This window comes from Oncorhynchus mykiss, unplaced genomic scaffold (assembly GCF_013265735.2).
Source record: "Oncorhynchus mykiss isolate Arlee unplaced genomic scaffold, USDA_OmykA_1.1 un_scaffold_188, whole genome shotgun sequence".
In the NCBI taxonomy this organism is placed as follows: Eukaryota; Metazoa; Chordata; class Actinopteri; order Salmoniformes; family Salmonidae; genus Oncorhynchus; species Oncorhynchus mykiss.
Genome location: NW_023493674.1, coordinates 358,104 through 379,845, shown reverse-complemented (window position 1 = coordinate 379,845; position 21,742 = coordinate 358,104). Strand labels below are relative to the sequence as shown.

Genomic DNA, 21,742 nt, shown 5'->3' with positions numbered 1-21,742 from the left:
CTAAGTGACCCCAAACATTTGAATATACGTAATACATAGATATCATTATCAAGTTCTCTAATTCCTTTAGATACCGTCTTGGCCTATTTCCAATACTTCCACAGTATACAGATAATAAGGGTGTTATTGTCCCCATAACAGGTGACTGATGGGTGTTTTTCAGGCAGAATTATAATGCCTGTTCTCGCGTGCACAGTTTGAAGACCGGTGTGATTTATACCAGGAAGCGTGGGTATGTTTGGCGTGCACCAAGTTTAGAAGTATCAATATGTTTGTGGGTTAGCAGTCTGTACAGAAATGGTGCACGCAGATATTTAGTGTTCAATTTACTCAGCGGTTATAAATGAGGCCCCGGGTGTCTCTGGAACATTCCAAGTCGGGGTTGGGACCCCTATTGGAGGCACAGGGGAATTGCAGTGGAGTCCCCTCATACAAAATTGACCTTTTTTTGTTGCGAAAGAAAAATGTGACTGTGTGTAGCCTGGAGATGTGTGATAAGCAGCAGAACTTCACTGTGTGTAGCCTGGAGATGTGTGATAAGCAGCAGAACTTCACTGTGTGTGTGTGTGTGTGTGTGTGTGTGTAGCCTGGAGATGTGTGATAAGCAGCAGAACTTCACTATGTGTCCCCTGTGTGTGTGTGTGTGTGTGTGTGTGTGTGTGTAGCCTGGAGATGTGTGATAAGCAGCAGAACTTCACTGTGTATGTGTGTGTGTGTGTGTGTGTGTGTGTAGCCTGGAGATGTGTGATAAGCAGCAGAACTTCACTATGTGTCCTCTGTGTGTGTGTGTGTGTGTGTGTGTGTGTGTGTGTGTGTGTGTGTGTGTGTGTGTGTGTGTGTAGCCTGGAGATGTGTGATAAGCAGCAGAACTTCACTATGTGTCCCCTGTGTGTGTGTGTGTGACTGTGTGTGTAGCCTGGAGATGTGTGATAAGCAGCAGAACTTCACGATGTGTCCTCTGTGTGACGGAGTGTGTGACTACTGGCACCTGTCCACCGCCTGTGGCACCGCCCGCGCATCCCACCTGTTCGACAACCCTGCCACCGTCTTCTTCGCTATCTTCATGTCCCTCTGGGGTATGTATTAACGTTCTGTTGTCCCCTTACTACCCCCATCTTCATATCCCTCTGGGGTATGTATTAACGTTCTGTTACCCCTTACTACCCCCATCTTCATGTCCCTCTCGGGTGTGTATTAACATTCTGTTACCCCTTACTACCCCCATCTTCATGTCCCTCTGGGGTATGTATTAACGGTGTTACCCCTTACTACCCCTTACTACCCCCATCTTCATGTCCCTCTGGGGTATGTATTAACGTTCTGTTACCCCTTACTACCCCCATCTTCATGTCCCTCTGGGGTATGTATTAACATTCTGTTACCCCTTACTGCCCCTTACTACCCCCATCTTCATGTCCCTCTCGGGTGTGTATTAACGTTCTGTTACCCCTTACTACCCCCATCTTCATGTCCCTCTGGGGTATGTATTAACATTCTGTTACCCCTTACTGCCCCTTACTACCCCCATCTTCATGTCCCTCTCGGGTGTGTATTAACGTTCTGTTACCCCTTACTACCCCCATCTTCATGTCCCTCTGGGGTATGTATTAACGTTCTGTTACCCCTTACTGCCCCTTACTGCCCCTTACTACCCCCATCTTCATGTCCCTCTCGGGTGTGTATTAACGTTCTGTTACCCCTTACTACCCCCATCTTCATGTCCCTCTGGGGTATGTATTAACGTTCTGTTACCCCTTACTGCCCCTTACTACCCCCATCTTCATGTCCCTCTGGGGTATGTATTAACGTTCTGTTACCCCTTACTGCCCCCATCTTCATGTCCCTCTGGGGTATGTATTAACGTTCTGTTACCCCTTACTACTCCCATCTTCATGTCCCTCTGGGGTATGTATTAACGTTCTGTTACCCCTTACTACCCCTTACTGCCCCTTACTACCCCCATCTTCATGTCCCTCTGGGGTATGTATTAACTTTCTGTTACCCCTTACTGCCCCTTACTACCCCTAACTACCCCCATCTTCATGTCCCTCTGGGGTATGTATTAACGTTCTGTTCCGTCAGCCAGCCCGCCCGTCAGCCAGCCCGCCCGTCAGCCAGCCCGCCCGTCAGCCAGCCCGCCCGTCAGCCAGCCCGCCCGTCGGCCAGCCCGTCGGCCAGCCCGTCGGCGAGCCGTCCCGTCAGCCGCGAGCCCACCCGTCAGCCTGCGAGCCGTTCCGTCAGACGGCGAGCCGTTCCGTCAGCCAGCCCGTCAGTCAGCCAGCCCGTCAGTCAGCCAGCCCGTCAGTCAGCCAGCCCGTCAGTCAGCCAGCCCGTCAGTCAGCTAGGCCGTCAGCTAGCCCGTCAGCCAGCCCGCCCGTCAGCCAGCTTGTCAGTCAGCCAGCCCGTCAGCCAGCCCGTCAGGTAGCCGTCAGCCGGCGAGCCGTCCCGTCAGCCGGCGAGCCGTCCCGTCAGCCGGCGAGCCCGCCAGTGAGCCAGCCCGTCAGTCAGTCAGCCAGCCCGTCAGTCAGTCAGCCAGCCCGTCAGTCAGCTAAGGCCGTCAGCTAGCCCGTCGGTCAGCTACCCCGTTAGCCAGCTAGACCGTCAGCTAGGCCGTCAGCCAGCCAGCTAGTCCGTCAGCCAGCTAGTCCGTCAGCCAGCTAGTCCGTCAGCCAGCTAGCCCGTCAGCCAGCTAGGCAGTCAGCTAGCCCGTCAGTCAGCTAGGCCGTCAGCTAGCCCGTCAGCCAGCCAGCCCATCAGTCAGCCAGCCCGTCTGTGGGGGGCCAGGTCTGTGTATTATTAGACACAGTAGGACCTCTGGGGGTGTAACCAAAGTGTAACCCCCCGCTGCTCTGCTACCACTGTGTCTCAGGTTTCCTCTGCTAGAGTTGGTGGACCTATATTCACATGCCTGTGTGTGTCTGTGATCATGTCTGTGTGTGTCTGTGATCATGTCTAAGTCTGTGTGTGTCTGTGTGCGTAGTTGCGACGTTCCTGGAGCACTGGAAGCGTCGTCAGATCAGTTTGAACCACAGCTGGGACCTCACAGGACTAGAGGAAGAGGAGGTAAACACCATTACATATCACACCCCACAGCCTCACAGGACTAGAGGAAGAGGAGGTACACACCATTACATATCAGACCCCACAGCCTCACAGGACTAGAGGAAGAGGAGGTACATACCATTACATATCACACCCCACAGCCTCACAGGACTAGAGGAAGAGGAGGTACACACCATTACATATCACACCCCACAGCCTCACAGGACTAGAGGAAGAGGAGGGACACACCATTACATATCAGACCCCACAGCCTCACAGGACTAGAGGAAGAGGAGGTACACACCATTACATATCAGACCCCACAGCCTCACAGGACTAGAGGAAGAGGAGGTACACACCATTACATATCAGACCCCACAGCCTCACAGGACTAGAGGAAGAGGAGGGACACACCATTACATATCACACCCCACAGCCTCACAGGACTAGAGGAAGAGGAGGTACACACCATTACATATCAGACCCCACAGCCTCACAGGACTAGAGGAAGAGGAGGGACACACCATTACATATCACACCCCACAGCCTCACAGGACTAGAGGAAGAGGAGGTACACACCATTACATATCAGACCCCACAGCCTCACAGGACTAGAGGAAGAGGAGGTACACACCATTACATATCAGACCCCACAGCCTCACAGGACTAGAGGAAGAGGAGGGACACACCATTACATATCACACCCCACAGCCTCACAGGACTAGAGGAAGAGGAGGTACACACCATTACATATCAGACCTCACAGGACTAGAGGAAGAGGAGGGACACACCATTACATATCACACCCCACAGCCTCACAGGACTAGAGGAAGAGGAGGTTCACACCATTACATATTCACTTCACACTACCCCATCCCACCACATCCCACCACATCCCATCCCATGCCACCACATCCCATGCCACCACATCCCATGCCATCCCATCCCATGCCATCCCATCCCATGCCATCCCATCCCATGCCACCACATCCCATCCCATGCCACCACATCCCATGCCACCACATCCCATGCCACCACATCCCATCCCATGCCACCACATCCCATCCCATGCCACCACATCCCATCCCATGCCATCCCATCCCATGCCACCACATCCCATGCCACCACATCCCATGCCACCACATCCCATGCCACCACATCCCATGCCACCACATCCCATGCCACCACATCCCATGCCACCACATCCCATGCCACCACATCCCATGCCATGCCATCTCATCCCATGCCACCATATCCCATCCCATGCCACCACATCCCATCCCATGCCACCACATCCCATCCCATGCCACCACATCCCATGCCACCACATCCCATGCCACCACATCCCATGCCACCACATCCCATGCCACCACATCCCATGCCACCACATCCCATGCCACCACATCCCATGCCACCACATCCCATGCCACCACATCCCATGCCATGCCACCACATCCCATGCCATGCCACCACATCCCATCCCATGCCACCACATCCCATCCCATGCCACCACATCCCATCCCATGCCACCACATCCCATCCCATGCCACCACATCCCATCCCATGCCATCCCATCCCATGCCACCACATTCCATGCCACCACATTCCATGCCACCACATTCCATGCCACCACATTCCATGCCACCACATTCCATGCCACCACATCCCATGCCACCACATCCCATGCCACCACATCCCATGCCACCACATCCCATCCCACCACATCCCATCCCATCCCACCACATCCCACCACATCCCATGCCACCCCATCCCATGCCACCACATCCCATGCCACCACATCCCATGCCACCACATCCCATGCCACCACATCCCATGCCACCACATCCCATGCCACCCCATCCCATGCCACCACATCCCATGCCACCCCATCCCATGCCACCACATCCCATCCCATGCCACCACATCCCATGCCACCACATCCCATGCCACCACATCCCATGCATCCCCTTCTTAATGGTCAGTTTACTCCACCCCTTAATGGTTACTATACTCTACTCCTTAATGGTTACTATACTACACTCCTTAATGGTTACTATACTCCACTCCTTCATGGTTACTATACTCCACCCCTTAATGGTTACTATACTACACTCCTTAATGGTTACTATACTACACCCCTTAATGGTTACTATACTCTACTCCTTAATGGTTACTATACTACACCCCTTAATGCCAGGTTACTATACTCCACCCCTTAATGGTTACTATACTCCACTCCTTAATGGTTACTATACTACACCCCTTAATGGTTACTATACTCTACTCCTTAATGGTTACTATACTACACTCCTTAATGGTTACTATACTCCACTCCTTAATGGTTACTATACTACACCCCTTAATGGTTACTATACTACACTCCTTAATGGTTACTATACTACACTCCTTGATGGCTACTATACTACACCCCATAATGGTTACTATACTACACTCCGTAATGGTTACTATACTACACTCCTTAATGGCTACTATACTACACCCCATAATGGTTACTATACTACACTCCTTAATGGTTACTCTACTACACTCCTTGATGGTTACTATACTCCACTCCTTGATGGTTACTATACTCCACTCCTTAATGGTTACTATACTCCACTCCTTAATGGTTACTATACTACACCCCTTAATGGTTACTATACTCCACTCCTTGATGGTTGCTATACTCCACTCCTTAATGGTTACTATACTACACCCCTTAATGGTTACTACACTCCACTCCTTAATGGTTACTATACTCCACTCCTTAATGGTTACTATACTCCACTCCTTAATGGTTACTATACTACACTCCTTAATGCTTACTATACTACACCCCTTAATGGTTACTATACTCCACTCCTTAATGGTTACTATACTACACTCCTTAATGGTTACTATACCCCACTCCGCAATGGTTACTATACCCCACTCCTTAATGGTCAGGTTACTATACTCCACTCCATAATGGTCAGGTTACTATACTCCACCCCATAATGGTTACTACACTCCTTAAAGGTTACTATACTCCACTCCTTAATGTCAGGTTACTATACTCTACTCCTTAATGGTTACTCTACTACACTCCTTAATGGTTACTATACTACACTCCTTAATGGTTACTATACTCCACTTAGTGCCACCACATCCCATCCCATCCCATGCCACCACATCCCATCCCATCCCATGCCATCCCATCCCATAGCACCACATTCCATGCCACCACATTCCATGCCACCACATTCCATGCCACCACATTCCATGCCACCACATTCCATGCCACCACATTCCATGCCACCACATCCCATGCCACCACATCCCATGCCACCACATCCCATGCCACCACATCCCATGCCACCACATCCCATCCCATCCCATCCCATCCCACCACATCCCACCACATCCCATGCCACCCCATCCCATGCCACCACATCCCATGCCACCACATCCCATGCCACCACATCCCATGCCACCACATCCCATGCCACCACATCCCATGCCACCCCATCCCATGCCACCCCATCCCATGCCACCACATCCCATGCCACCCCATCCCATGCCACCACATCCCATGCCACCACATCCCATGCCACCACATCCCATGCCACCACATCCCATGCATCCCCTTCTTAATGGTCAGTTTACTCCACCCCTTAATGGTTACTATACTCTACTCCTTAATGGTTACTATACTACACTCCTTAATGGTTACTATACTCCACTCCTTAATGGTTACTATACTCCACCCCTTAATGGTTACTATACTCCACTCCTTAATGGTTACTATACTACACCCCTTAATGCCAGGTTACTATACTCCACCCCTTAATGGTTACTATACTCCACTCCTTAATGGTTACTATACTACACCCCTTAATGGTTACTATACTACACTCCTTAATGGTTACTATACTACACCCATTAATGGTTACTATACTACACTCCTTGATGGCTACTATACTACACCCCATAATGGTTACTATACTACACTCCGTAATGGTTACTATACTCTACTCCTTAATGGTTACTCTACTACACTCCTTAATGGTTACTATACTACACTCCTTAATGGTTACTCTACTACACTCCTTAATGGTTACTATACTACACTCCTTAATGGTTACTATACTCCACTCCTTAATGGTTACTATACTACACCCCTTAATGGTTACTATACTACACTCCTTAATGGTTACTATACTACACTCCTTGATGGCTACTATACTACACCCCCTAATGGTTACTATACTACACTCCGTAATGGTTACTATACTACACTCCTTAATGGCTACTATACTACACCCCATAATGGTTACTATACTACACTCCTTAATGGTTACTCTACTACACTCCTTAATGGTTACTATACTCCACTCCTTAATGGTTACTATACTACACCCCTTAATGGTTACTATACTACACTCCCTAATGGTTACTATACTACACCCCATAATGGTTACTATACTCCACTCCTTAATGGTTACTATACTCCACTCCTTAATGGTTACTATACTCCACTCCTTGATGGTTACTATACTCCACTCCTTAATGGTTACTATACTCCACTCCTTAATGGTTACTATACTCCGCTCCTTAATGGTTACTATACTCCACTCCTTGATGGTTGCTATACTCCACTCCTTAATGGTTACTATACTACACCCCTTAATGGTTACTACACTCCACTCCTTAATGGTTACTATACTCCACTCCTTAATGGTTACTATACTCCACTCCTTAATGGTTACTATACTACACTCCGTAATGCTTACTATACTACACCCCTTAATGGTTACTATACTCCACTCCTTAATGGTTACTATACTACACTCCTTAATGGTTACTATACCCCACTCCGCAATGGTTACTATACCCCACTCCTTAATGGTCAGGTTACTATACTCCACTCCATAATGGTCAGGTTACTATACTCCACCCCATAATGGTTACTACACTCCTTAAAGGTTACTATACTCCACTCCTTAATGTCAGGTTACTATACTCTACTCCTTAATGGTTACTCTACTACACTCCTTAATGGTTACTATACTCCACTTAGTGCCACCACATCCCATCCCATCCCATGCCACCACATCCCATCCCATCCCATGCCATCCCATCCCATAGCACCACATTCCATGCCACCACATTCCATGCCACCACATTCCATGCCACCACATTCCATGCCACCACATTCCATGCCACCACATCCCATGCCACCACATCCCATGCCACCACATCCCATGCCACCACATCCCATGCCACCACATCCCATGCCACCACATCCCATGCCATCCCATCCCATCCCATCCCACCACATCCCACCACATCCCATGCCACCCCATCCCATGCCACCACATCCCATGCCACCACATCCCATGCCACCACATCCCATGCCACCACATCCCATGCCACCACATCCCATGCCACCCCATCCCATGCCACCACATCCCATGCCACCCCATCCCATGCCACCACATCCCATCCCATGCCACCACATCCCATGCCACCACATCCCATGCCACCACATCCCATGCCACCACATCCCATGCATCCCCTTCTTAATGGTCAGTTTACTCCACCCCTTAATGGTTACTATACTCTACTCCTTAATGGTTACTATACTACACTCCTTAATGGTTACTATACTCCACTCCTTAATGGTTACTATACTCCACCCCTTAATGGTTACTATACTCCACTCCTTAATGGTTACTATACTACACCCCTTAATGCCAGGTTACTATACTCCACCCCTTAATGGTTACTATACTCCACTCCTTAATGGTTACTATACTACACCCCTTAATGGTTACTATACTACACTCCTTAATGGTTACTATACTACACCCCATAATGGTTACTATACTCCACTCCTTAATGGTTACTATACTCCACTCCTTAATGGTTACTATACTCCACTCCTTGATGGTTACTATACTCCACTCCTTAATGGTTACTATACTCCACTCCTTAATGGTTACTATACTACACCCCTTAATGGTTACTATACTCCACTCCTTGATGGTTGCTATACTCCACTCCTTAATGGTTACTATACTACACCCCTTAATGGTTACTACACTCCACTCCTTAATGGTTACTATACTCCACTCCTTAATGGTTACTATACTCCACTCCTTAATGGTTACTATACTACACTCCTTAATGCTTACTATACTACACCCCTTAATGGTTACTATACTCCACTCCTTAATGGTTACTATACTACACTCCTTAATGGTTACTATACCCCACTCCGCAATGGTTACTATACCCCACTCCTTAATGGTCAGGTTACTATACTCCACTCCATAATGGTCAGGTTACTATACTCCACCCCATAATGGTTACTACACTCCTTAAAGGTTACTATACTCCACTCCTTAATGTCAGGTTACTATACTCTACTCCTTAATGGTTACTCTACTACACTCCTTAATGGTTACTATACTCCACTTAGTGCCACCACATCCCATCCCATCCCATGCCACCACATCCCATCCCATCCCATGCCATCCCATCCCATAGCACCACATTCCATGCCACCACATTCCATGCCACCACATTCCATGCCACCACATTCCATGCCACCACATTCCATGCCACCACATCCCATGCCACCACATCCCATGCCACCACATCCCATGCCACCACATCCCATGCCACCACATCCCATGCCACCACATCCCATGCCACCACATCCCATGCCACCACATCCCATGCCATCCCATCCCATCCCATCCCATCCCACCACATCCCACCACATCCCATGCCACCCCATCCCATGCCACCACATCCCATGCCACCACATCCCATGCCACCACATCCCATGCCACCACATCCCATGCCACCACATCCCATGCCACCCCATCCCATGCCACCACATCCCATGCCACCACATCCCATCCCATGCCACCACATCCCATCCCATGCCACCACATCCCATGCCACCACATCCCATGCCACCACATCCCATGCCACCACATCCCATGCATCCCCTTCTTAATGGTCAGTTTACTCCACCCCTTAATGGTTACTATACTCTACTCCTTAATGGTTACTATACTACACTCCTTAATGGTTACTATACTCCACTCCTTAATGGTTACTATACTCCACCCCTTAATGGTTACTATACTCCACTCCTTAATGGTTACTATACTACACCCCTTAATGCCAGGTTACTATACTCCACCCCTTAATGGTTACTATACTCCACTCCTTAATGGTTACTATACTACACCCCTTAATGGTTACTATACTACACTCCTTAATGGTTACTATACTACACCCATTAATGGTTACTATGCTACACTCCTTGATGGCTACTATACTACACCCCATAATGGTTACTATACTACACTCCGTAATGGTTACTATACTACACTCCTTAATGGCTACTATACTACACCCCATAATGGTTACTATACTACACTCCTTAATGGTTACTCTACTACACTCCTTAATGGTTACTATACTCCACTCCTTAATGGTTACTATACTACACCCCTTAATGGTTACTATACTACACTCCCTAATGGTTACTATACTACACTCCCTAATGGTTACTATACTACACCCCATAATGGTTACTATACTCCACTCCTTGATGGTTACTATACTCCACTCCTTAATGGTTACTATACTCCACTCCTTAATGGTTACTATACTACACCCCTTAATGGTTACTATACTCCACTCCTTGATGGTTGCTATACTCCACTCCTTAATGGTTACTATACTACACCCCTTAATGGTTACTATACTCCACTCCTTAATGGTTACTATACTACACTCCTTAATGGTTACTATACCCCACTCCGCAATGGTTACTATACCCCACTCCTTAATGGTCATGTTACTATACTCCACTCCATAATGGTCAGGTTACTATACTCCACTCCATAATGGTCAGGTTACTATACTCCACTCCATAATGGTCAGGTTACTATACTCCACTCCATAATGGTCAGGTTACTATACTCCACTCCATAATGGTCAGGTTACTATACTCCACTCCATAATGGTCAGGTTACTATACTCCACTCCATAATGGTCAGGTTACTATACTCCACCCCATAATGGTTACTACACTCCTTAAAGGTTACCATACTCCACTCCTTAATGTCAGGTTACTATACTCTACTCCTTAATGGTTACTCTACTACACTCCTTAATGGTTACTATACTACACTCCTTAATGGTTACTATACTCCACTTAGTGGTTACTATACTCCTTAATGGTTACTATACTCTACTCCGTAATGGTTACTCTACTACACTCCTTAATGGTTACTATACTACACTCCTTAATGGTTACTATACTCCACTTAGTGGTTACCATACTCCTTAATGGTTACTATACTACACTCCTTAATGGTTACTATACTACACTCCTTAATGGTTACTCTACTACACTCCTTAATGGTTACTCTACTACACTCCTTAATGGTTACTATACTCCACTCCTTAATGGTCAGGTTACAATACTCCACTCCAACTGACACCAGTCCAGGTCCTCATCACTGACTGACCATCAGAACAAATGAACCGGTCTCTCTTCTCCCCAGGACCACCCGAGGCCCAAGTATGAAACCATCCTGCTCCAGAAGAGACAGATGATGAGGAACAAGGAGAAGAAGAACGAGAAAAAGAAGAAGAAGAAGAAGATTGAGGTGGGGATATATTTTACTCCCCCCAGGATTTAAACCCTCAACTGGTGTTTGATCTGTTGCCAATGTACAAACACCAGCTTTCTACCGGTAGAAACCCCAGGGGGACTGAGTAGAGATGGGGGGTGCTACGGTATAGAAAGCCCAGGGGGACTGAGTAGAGATGGGGGGTGCTATGGTATAGAAAGCCCAGGCGGACTGAGTAGAGATGGGTGGTGCTACTGTATAGAAAGCCCAGGCGGACTGAGTAGAGATGGGGGGTGCTACGGTATAGAAAGCCCAGGGGGACTGAGTAGAGATGGGGGGTGCTACGGTATAGAAAGCCCAGGGGGACTGAGTAGAGATGGGGGGTGCTATGGTATAGAAAGCCCAGGCGGACTGAGTAGAGATGGGTGGTGCTACTGTATAGAAAGCCCAGGCGGACTGAGTAGAGATGGGGGGGTGCTACGGTATAGAAAGCCCAGGGGGACTGAGTAGAGATGGGGGGGTGCTACGGTATAGAAAGCCCAGGGGGACTGAGTAGAGATGGGGGGGGGGGGTGCTACGGTAGAAAGCCCAGGGGGACTGAGTAGAGATGGGGGGTGCTACGGTATAGAAAGCCCAGGGGGACTGAGTAGAGATGGTGGGGTGCTACGGTATAGAAAGCCCAGGGGGACTGAGTAGAGATGGGGGGGGGGGGGGGGTAATACGGTATAGAAAGCCCAGGGGGACTGAGTAGAGATGGGGGGTGCTACGGGAGAAAGCCCAGGGGAACTGAGTTGAGAGAGCGATGGGGGGGGGGGGGGGGATGCTACAGTATAGAAAGCCCAGGGGGACTAGATTGAGATGGCAGGGGGGTGGGATGGTGCTACGGTATAGAAAGCCCAGGGGGACTGAGTTGAGATAGAGATGGGGGGTGCTACGGTATAGAAAGCCCAGGGGGACTGAGTTGATATAGAGATGGGGGGTGCTACGGTATAGAAAGCCCAGGGGGACTGAGTTGAGATAGAGATGGGGGGGTGCTACGGTATAGAAAGCCCAGGGGGACTGAGTTGAGATAGAGATGGGGGGGGGGGGGGTGCTATGGTAGAAAGCCCAGGGAGTCTGAGTTGAGAGAGATATGGGGGTGTGCTACGGTATTGAAAGCCCAGGGGGACTGAGTAGAGATAGGGGGGGGGGGGGTGGTGCTACGGTAAAAAGCCCAGGGGGACTGAGTTGAGATAGAGATGGGGGGGGGGGGGGGGGTGCTATGGTAGAAAGCCCAGGGAGTCTGAGTTGAGAGAGATATGGGGGTGTGCTACGGTATTGAAAGCCCAGGGGGACTGAGTAGAGATAGGGGGGGGGGGTGGTGCTACGGTAAAAAGCCCAGGGGGACTGAGTTGAGATAGAGATGGGGGGGTGCTACGGTATAGAAAGCCCAGGGGGACTGGGTTGAGATAGAGATGGGGGGGGGGGGGGGGTGTTACGGTAGAAAGTGAGGAAGTAGAGCCGCTGTCTGTCTCTCCAGGCCTGTTGGAGCAGCCCCATGCAGAGCTGCTGTCTCTTTCCAGGCCTGTTGGAGCAGCCCCATGCAGAGTCACTGTCTGTCTCTCTCCAGGCCTGTTGGAGCAGCCCCATGCAGAGCTGCTGTCTGTCTCTCCAGGCCTGTTGGAGCTGCCCCATGCAGAGCCGCTGTCTCTCTCCAGGCCTGTTGGAGCAGCCCAATGTCTTCACAACAACACATTGTGCTGATTCAACATACTGGGATGTTACCATCATACCATGTTCCTAACCACTGTTTGCTGGAGGGATATGGTTGGAGGGTGGGAAGGCATGTGTGTTGGCTGTTTGTGTCCTGTGTTCAGCCATGCTCTGTGTTGCAGCCTGTGCAGCGGGAGGAGGACGTGGCGGCAGGGAAAGACAGGTGGAGACAGAAGTTACTGTCTGCTATGAACACTGGGACATCGGTAACACTCCTCTTCTCCTCTGCTTGCTCCTCTTCTCCTCCTGCTCCTCTTCTTCTCCTCTGCCTGCTCCTCTTCTTCTCCTCTGCCTGCTCCTCTTCTTCTCCTCTGCCTGCTTCTCTTCCCTTCCTCCTCCTTCTGCTCCTCCTTCTCCTCATCCTCTCCCCTCCTCCTCTTGCTTCTAAACAGGCAGACTCTCAGGAACTCTCTATTTGAGCAGCAGTTATGTTAGCGAGCGGCTGTGTGGCCGAGGAGCGGCTGTGTGGCCGAGGAGCGGCTGTGTGGCCGCTCTCTATATGGCCTGGAGAGGATGGCAGCCGTCTTTTTATTGGCTCTTAACCAACTGTGCTATTTTGTTTTGTTTTTTTCTCATTGTTTGTAACTTATTTGTACATAATGTTGCTGCTACTGTCTCTTATGACCGAAAATAGCTTCTGGACATCAGAACAGCGATTACTCACCTCGAATTGGACAAATAATTTCTCTTGAATGAGTCGGACAGGAATGATATACTCCAAACACCCGAACAGACCCTCCTCCCTGTCATTCACTGAAGAAACAGAGATTTCCCGGAACGAGATTGCCTTGTGAGGATCAGGTGGTGAGAGCCTAATCTGCCTTGGCTAACAGTACGGATGGCAATGTTCAATCGTTGGAAAATAAATGGGACGAACTGAAGGCACGTATATCCTACAAACGGGACATTAAAAACTGTAATATCTTATGTTTCACAGTCGTGGCTGAACAACGACATTAATAACATCCAGCTGGCGGGTTATACACTCTATAGGCAGGATAGAACAGCGGCCTCTGGTAAGACACGGGCGGAGGTCTATTTATATTTGTAAACAACAGCTGGTGCACGATGTCTAAGGAAGTCTCGAGGTTTTGCTCGCCTGACGTAGAGGATCTCATGATGAGCTGTAGACCACAGTAACTACCTAGAGTTTTCGTCTGTATTTTTTAAAGCTGTCTACATACCACCACAGACCGATGCACTAAGACCGCACTCAATGAGCTGTATACCACCATAAGCAAACAGGAAAACGCTCATCCAGAGGTGGCGCTCCTAGTGGCCGGGGACTTTAATGCAGGGAAACTTAAATCTGTTTTGCCTCATTTCTATCAGCATGTTAATGTGCAACCAGAGGGGGGAAAAAACCTCTGGACCACCTTTACTCCACACACAGAGACACGTACAAAGCTCTCCCTCGCCCTCCATTTGGCAAATATGACCATAATTCCATCCTCCTGATTCCTGCTGACAAGCAAGCATAAAGCAGGAAGCACCAGTGACTCGGTCAATAAAAAAGTGGTCAGATGAAGCAGATGCTAAACAACAGGACTGTTTTGCACAGACTGGAATATGTTCCGGGATTCTTCCGATGGCAGTGAGGAGTACACCACATCAGTCACTGATTTCATCAATAAGGAAAGGGAAAGATGAAATACCTAGCCAGTTGTACAACTGAATGCATTCAACTGAAATGTTTCTTCTGAAATTAACCCAACCTCTGAATCAGAGAGGTGCGGGGGCTGCCATAATCGACATCCACGCCTGGACGAACAGTGGATTAACTGCGTTGTTCAGGGAAAGAATGACAGATTTTTTATCTTGTCAGCTCGGGGATTCGATCCAGCAACCTTTCGGTTAATGGCCCAACACACCTACCCGCCAGGCCACCTCCCACTATGCCCAAGAAGTGCATCGATGATGTCGTTCCTGCAGTGACTGAACGTACATCCCCCAGCCAGAAGCCATTGATTACAGGCAACATTCGCTCTGAGCTAAAGGTTAGAGCTGCAGCTTTCAAGGAGCGGGACTCTAACCCGGAAGCTTATAAGAAATCCCGCTACGCCCTCCGACAAACCATCAAACAGGCAAAGCGTCAATACAGTACTAAGATCAAATCGTCCTACACCAGCTCTGATGCTCATCAGATGTGGCAGTGCTTGCAAACTATTACAGACTACAAAGGGAAGCACACCTGAGAGCTGCCCAGTGACACGTGCCTACCAGAGGAGCTAAATAACTTATATGCTCGCTTAGAGGCAAGTAATACTGAAACATGCATGAGAGCATCAGCTGTTCCGGACAACTGTGATCACGCTCTCCACAGCCAATGTGAGTAAGACCTTTAAACAGGTCAACATTCACAAGGGCGCAGGGTCAGACGGATTACCATGATGTGTACTCAAAGCATGCTCTGTCCAACTGGCAAGTGTCTTCACTGACATTTTCAACCTCACCCTGTCTGAGTCTGTAATCCCAACATGTTTCAAGCAGACCACCATAGTCCCTGTGCCCAAGAACCTGCCTAAATGACTACTGACCCGTAGCACTCACGTCTGTAGCCATGAAATGCTTTGAAAGGCTAGTCGTGGCTCACATCAACACCATTATCCCAGAACCCCTTGGTCCTCAGATCCTCAAAAGGTTTTACAGCTGCACCATCGAGAGCATCCTGATGGGTTGCATCACTGCCTGATATTGCAACTGCTCGGCCTCCGACCGCAAGGCACTACATAGGGTAGTGTGTACGGCCCAGTACATCACAGGTCCTGTCATCCAGGACCTCTATACCAGGCGGTGTCAGAGGAAGGCGCTAACAATTGTGAAAGACTTAGTCATAGACTGTTCTCTCTGCTACCACACGGCAAGCTTTACTGAAGCGCAAAGTCTCGGTCCAAGAGGCTTCTAAACAGCTTCTTGGAACAGCTAATCAAATGGCTACCCAGGCTATTTGCATTGCCGCCTCCTCTTCTACGCTGCTGCTACTCTGGTATTATCTATGCATAGTCACTTTAACTCTACCTACATGTACATATTACCTCAATTACCTCGACTAACCGGTGCTCCCGCACATTGACTCTGTACCGGTACCCCCTGTATGTAGCCATGCTATTGTTATTTACTGCTGCTCTTATTTTTCTTACTTTTCTAAGTGTTTTCTTGAAACTGCATTGTTGGGCTTGTATGTGACAAATACGATTTGATTTGACTACAGACAGAAACATGGCTTCACTAACTGAATAGAGACAGAAACATGGCTTCACTAACTGAATAGAGACAGAAACATGGCTTCACTAACTGAATAGAGACAGAAACATGGCTTCACTAATTGAATAGAGACTGAAACATGGCTTCACTAATTGAATAGAGACTGAAACATGGCTTCACTAACTGAATAGAGACAGAAACATGGCTTCACTAATTGAATAGAGACTGAAACATGGCTTCACTACCGGAATAGAGACTGAAACATGGCTTCACTACCGGAATAGAGACTGAAACATGGCTTCACTACCGGAATAGAGACTGAAACATGGCTTCACTAACTGAATAGAGACAGAAACATGGCTTCACTAATTGAATAGAGACAGAAACATGGCTTCACTAACTGAATAGAGACTGAAACATGGCTTCACTAACTGAATAGAGACTGAAAATGAAACATGGCTTCACTAACTGAATAGAGACAAACAGAAACATGGCTTCACTAACTGAAACATGGCTTCACTAACTGACTAGAGACAGAAACATGGCTTCACTAATTGAATAGAGACTGAAACATGGCTTCACTAACTGAATAGAGACAAACTGAAACATGGCTTCACTAACTGAATAGAGACAAACTGAAACATGGCTTCACTAACTGAATAGAGACTGAAACATGGCTTCACTAACTTAATAGAGACTGAAACATGGCTTCACTAACTGAATAGAGACTGAAACATGGCTTCACTAATTGAATAGAGACTGAAACATGGCTTCACTACCTGAATAGAGACTGACACCTGGCTTCACTACCTGAATAGAGACTGAAACAGAAACATGGCTTCACTAACTGAAAAGAGACAAACAGAAACATGGCTTCACTACCGGAATAGAGACTGAAACATGGCTTCACTACCTGAATAGATACTGAAACATGGCTTCACTACCTGAATAGAGACTGAAACATGGCTTCAGTAACTGAATAGAGACAAACTGAAACATGGCTTCACTAACTGAAACATGGCTTCACTAACTGACTAGAGACAGAAACATGGCTTCACTAATTGAATAGAGACTGAAACATGGCTTCACTACCTGAATAGAGACTGAAACAGAAACATGGCTTCACTAACTGACTAGAGACAGAAACATGGCTTCACTAATTGAATAGAGACTGAAACATGGCTTCACTAACTGAATAGAGACAAACTGAAACATGGCTTCACTAACTGAATAGAGACAAACTGAAACATGGCTTCACTAACTGAATAGAGACTGAAACATGGCTTCACTAACTGAATAGAGACTGAAACATGGCTTCACTAACTGAATAGAGACTGAAACATGGCTTCACTAATTGAATAGAGACTGAAACATGGCTTCACTACCTGAATAGAGACTGAAACCTGGCTTCACTACCTGAATAGAGACTGAAACAGAAACATGGCTTCACTAACTGAATAGAGACTGAAACCTGGCTTCACTACCTGAATAGAGACTGAAACAGAAACATGGCTTCACTACCGGAATAGAGACTGAAACATGGCTTCACTACCTGAATAGAGACTGAAACATGGCTTCACTACCTGAATAGAGACTGAAACATGGCTTCACTAACTGAATAGAGACAAACTGAAACATGGCTTCACTAACTGAAACATGGCTTCACTAACTGACTAGAGACAGAAACATGGCTTCACTAATTGAATAGAGACTGAAACATGGCTTCACTAACTGAATAGAGACAAACAGAAACATGGCTTCACTAACTGAATAGAGACAAACTGAAACATGGCTTCACTAACTGAATAGAGACTGAAACATGGCTTCACTAACTGAATAGAGACTGAAACATGGCTTCACTAACTGAATAGAGACAGAAACATGGCTTCACTAACTGAATAGAGACTGAAACATGGCTTCACTAATTGAATAGAGACAGAAACATGGCTTCACTAATTGAATAGAGACTGAAACCTGGCTTCACTACCTGAATAGAGACTGAAACATGGCTTCACTAATTGAATAGAGACTGAAACAAGAACATGGCTTCACTAACTGAATAATCAAATTGTATTGGTCACATACACGTGTTTAGCAGATGTTATTGCAGGTTTATCAAAATGCTTGTGTTTCTAGCTCCGACAGTGCAGTAATATCTAACAATTTCACAACATATACCCAATACCTACATATCTTAAGTAAATGAATGGAATTAAGAATATATAAATATATGGAGGAGAAATGTCAGAGCAGCATAGACTAAGATACAGTAGAATAGAATACAGTATATACATACGAGATGAGTAATGCAAAATATATAAACATTATTATTATTATTATTATTATTATTATGAATAGTGTTCAATGTATTCAAGTGGCCAGTGATTTAAAGTCTATGTATATAGGCAGCAGCCTCTGTGTTAGTGATGGCTATTTAACAGTCTGATGGCCTTGAGATGGAGGCTGTCTGATGGCCTTGAGATGGAAGCTGTTTTTCAGTCTCTCTGTCCCTGCTTTGATGCAGCTGTACTGACCTCTCCTTCTGGATGATAGCGGGTGAACAGGCAGTGGCTCGGGTGGTTGTTGTCCTTTGCTGATCTTTTAGGCCTTCCTGTGACATCAGGTGGTGTAGGTGTCCTGGAGGGCAGGTAGTTTGCCCCCGGTGATGCGTTGTGCAGACCTCAGTACCCTCTGGAGAGCCTTACGGTTGTGAGCGGAGCAGTTGCCGTACCAGGCGGTGATACAACCCGACAGGATGCTCTCGATTGTGCATCTGTAAAAGTTTGTGGGTTTTAGGTGCCAAGACAAATTTCTTCAGCCTCTTGAGATTCTGTGTGGGTGTACCATTTCAGTTTGTCAGTGATGTGTACTCCAAGGAACTTAAAACATTCCACCTTCTCCACTACTGTCCCATCGATGTGGATAGGGGGTGCTCCCTCTGCTCTTTCCTGAAGTCCACAATCATCTCCTTTTTGTTTTGTTGACGTTGAGTGAGAGGTTATTTTCCTGACACCACACTCCGAGGGCCCTCACCTCCTCCCTGTAGGCTGTCTCATTGTTGGTAATCAAGCCTAACTACTGTTGTGTCGTCTGCAAACTTGATGATTGAGTTGGAGGCGTGCTTGGCCACGCAGTCATGTGTGAACAGGAAGTACAGGAGAGGGCTGAGAACGCACCCTTGTGGGGTCCCTGTGTTGAGGATCAGCGAAATGGAGGTGTTGTTTCCTACCTTCACCTCTTGGGGGCGACCCGTCAGGAAGTCCAGGACCCAGCTTCACAGGGCGCAATGATGAGCTTGGAAGGTACTATGGTGTTGAATGCTGAGCTACTGTAAATTAACAGCATTCTTACATAGGTATTCCTCTTGTCCAGATGGGTTAGGGCAGTGTGCGTTGCGATGGCGATTGCATCGTCGGTGGGTCTATTGGGGCGGTAAGCAAATTGGAGTGGGACTAGGGTGTCAAGTAGGGTGGAGGTGATATGATCCTTGATTAGTCTCTCAAAGCACTTAATGATGACAGAAGTGAGTGCTACGGGGCGATAGTCGTATAGCTCAGTTACCTTCGCTTTCTTCGGAACAGGAACAATGGTGGACACCTTGGAGCATGTGGGAACAGCAGACTGGGATAGGGAGAGATTTAATATGTCCATGAACACACCAGCCAGCTGGTCTGCACAAGCTCTGAGGACGCAGCTAGGGATGCTGTCTGGGCTGGCAGCCTTGCGAGGGTTAACACATTTAAATGTCTTACTCAGGTCGGCCACGGAGAAGGAGAGCACACTGTCCTTGGTAGTGGGCCTCGTCAGTGGCACTGTGTGATCCTCAAAGTGAGCGGAGAAGGTGTTCAGTTTGTCCAGAAGCAGGATGTTTGTGTCCACGACGTGGCTGGTTTTCCATTTGTAGACCGTGATTGTCTGTAGACCCTGCCACATATGTCTGGTGTCTGAGCTGTTGAATTGTGACTCCCCTTTGTCTCTATGCTGACGTTTTACTTGTTTGATTGACTTGCGGAAGGAATTAACTTGTTTGATTGCCTTGTGGAGGGAATAACTACACTTCATATTCTGCCATTGTTCCCAGTCACCTTGCCGTGGTTAAATGCGATGGTTCACGCTTTCAGTTTTGCGCGAATGCTGCCATCTGTCCACGGATTCTGGTTAGGGTAGGTTTTAATAGTCAGTGGGTACAGCATTGCCTATACACTTCCTGATAAACTCAGTCACCGTATAATCAGTAAATCCCCAGTATAATCGAATAGAGACTGAAACAGAAACCTGGCTAACTGACTAGAAAGGAAATTAGCAGTACTGTGGCCTGGTTGAACACAGCAGATTCTATCCCAGCTTAACCCAGCCTCCTGACCTTCACCCAGCCTCCCGACCTTCACCCAGCCTCCCGACCTTCACCCAGCCTCCCGACCTTCACCCAGCCTCCCGACCTTAACCCAGCCTCCCGACCTGATCTTCACCCAGCCTCCCGACCTGATCTTCACCCAGCCTCCCGACCTTCATTAAGCCACCCGACCTTCATTAAGCCTCCCGACCTTCGCCCAGCCTCCCGACCTTCACTTAAGCCTCCCGACCCGAACTTCATTCAGCCTCCCGACCTTCATTCAGCCTCCCGACCTTTACCCAGCCACCCGACCTTCACCCAGCTACCCGACCTTCACCCAGCCTCCCGATCTGACCTTAACCCAGCCTCCCGACCTTCACTCAGCCACCCGACCTGACCTTAACCCAGCCACCCGACCTTCATTAAGCCTCCCGACCTTCATTAAGCCTCCCGACCTTCGCCCAGCCTCCCGACCTTCACTTAAGCCTCCCGACCCGACCTTCATTCAGCCTCCCGACCTTCATTCAGCCTCCCGACCTTCACCCAGCCACCCGACCTTCACCCAGCCACCCGACCTTCACCCAGCCTCCCGATCTGACCTTAACCCAGCCTCCCGACCTTCACTCAGCCACCCAACCTTCACTCAGCCACCCGACCTTCACCTAGCCTCCCGACTTGACCTTCACCCAGCCTCCCGACCTTCACCCAGCCTCCCGGCCTGACCTTAACCCAGCCACCCGACCTTCATTAAGCCACCCGACTTTCACCC

At 48.2% G+C, this 21,742-nt stretch overlaps 1 protein-coding gene across 1 annotated transcript in view; it reads left to right on the top strand.

Annotated features, from left to right (window-relative positions):
- Positions 1-21,742, top strand: part of LOC118947677 (anoctamin-1-like) — a 117,466-nt gene that overhangs the window by 56,571 nt on the left and 39,153 nt on the right. Inside the window, exons 12-15 of the mRNA XM_036972632.1 lie at positions 916-1,076; positions 2,981-3,063; positions 11,616-11,720; positions 13,559-13,642. Of these exons, the coding sequence (XP_036828527.1) occupies positions 916-1,076; positions 2,981-3,063; positions 11,616-11,720; positions 13,559-13,642 (433 nt within the window). The remainder of the gene's footprint in view (positions 1-915; positions 1,077-2,980; positions 3,064-11,615; positions 11,721-13,558; positions 13,643-21,742) is intronic.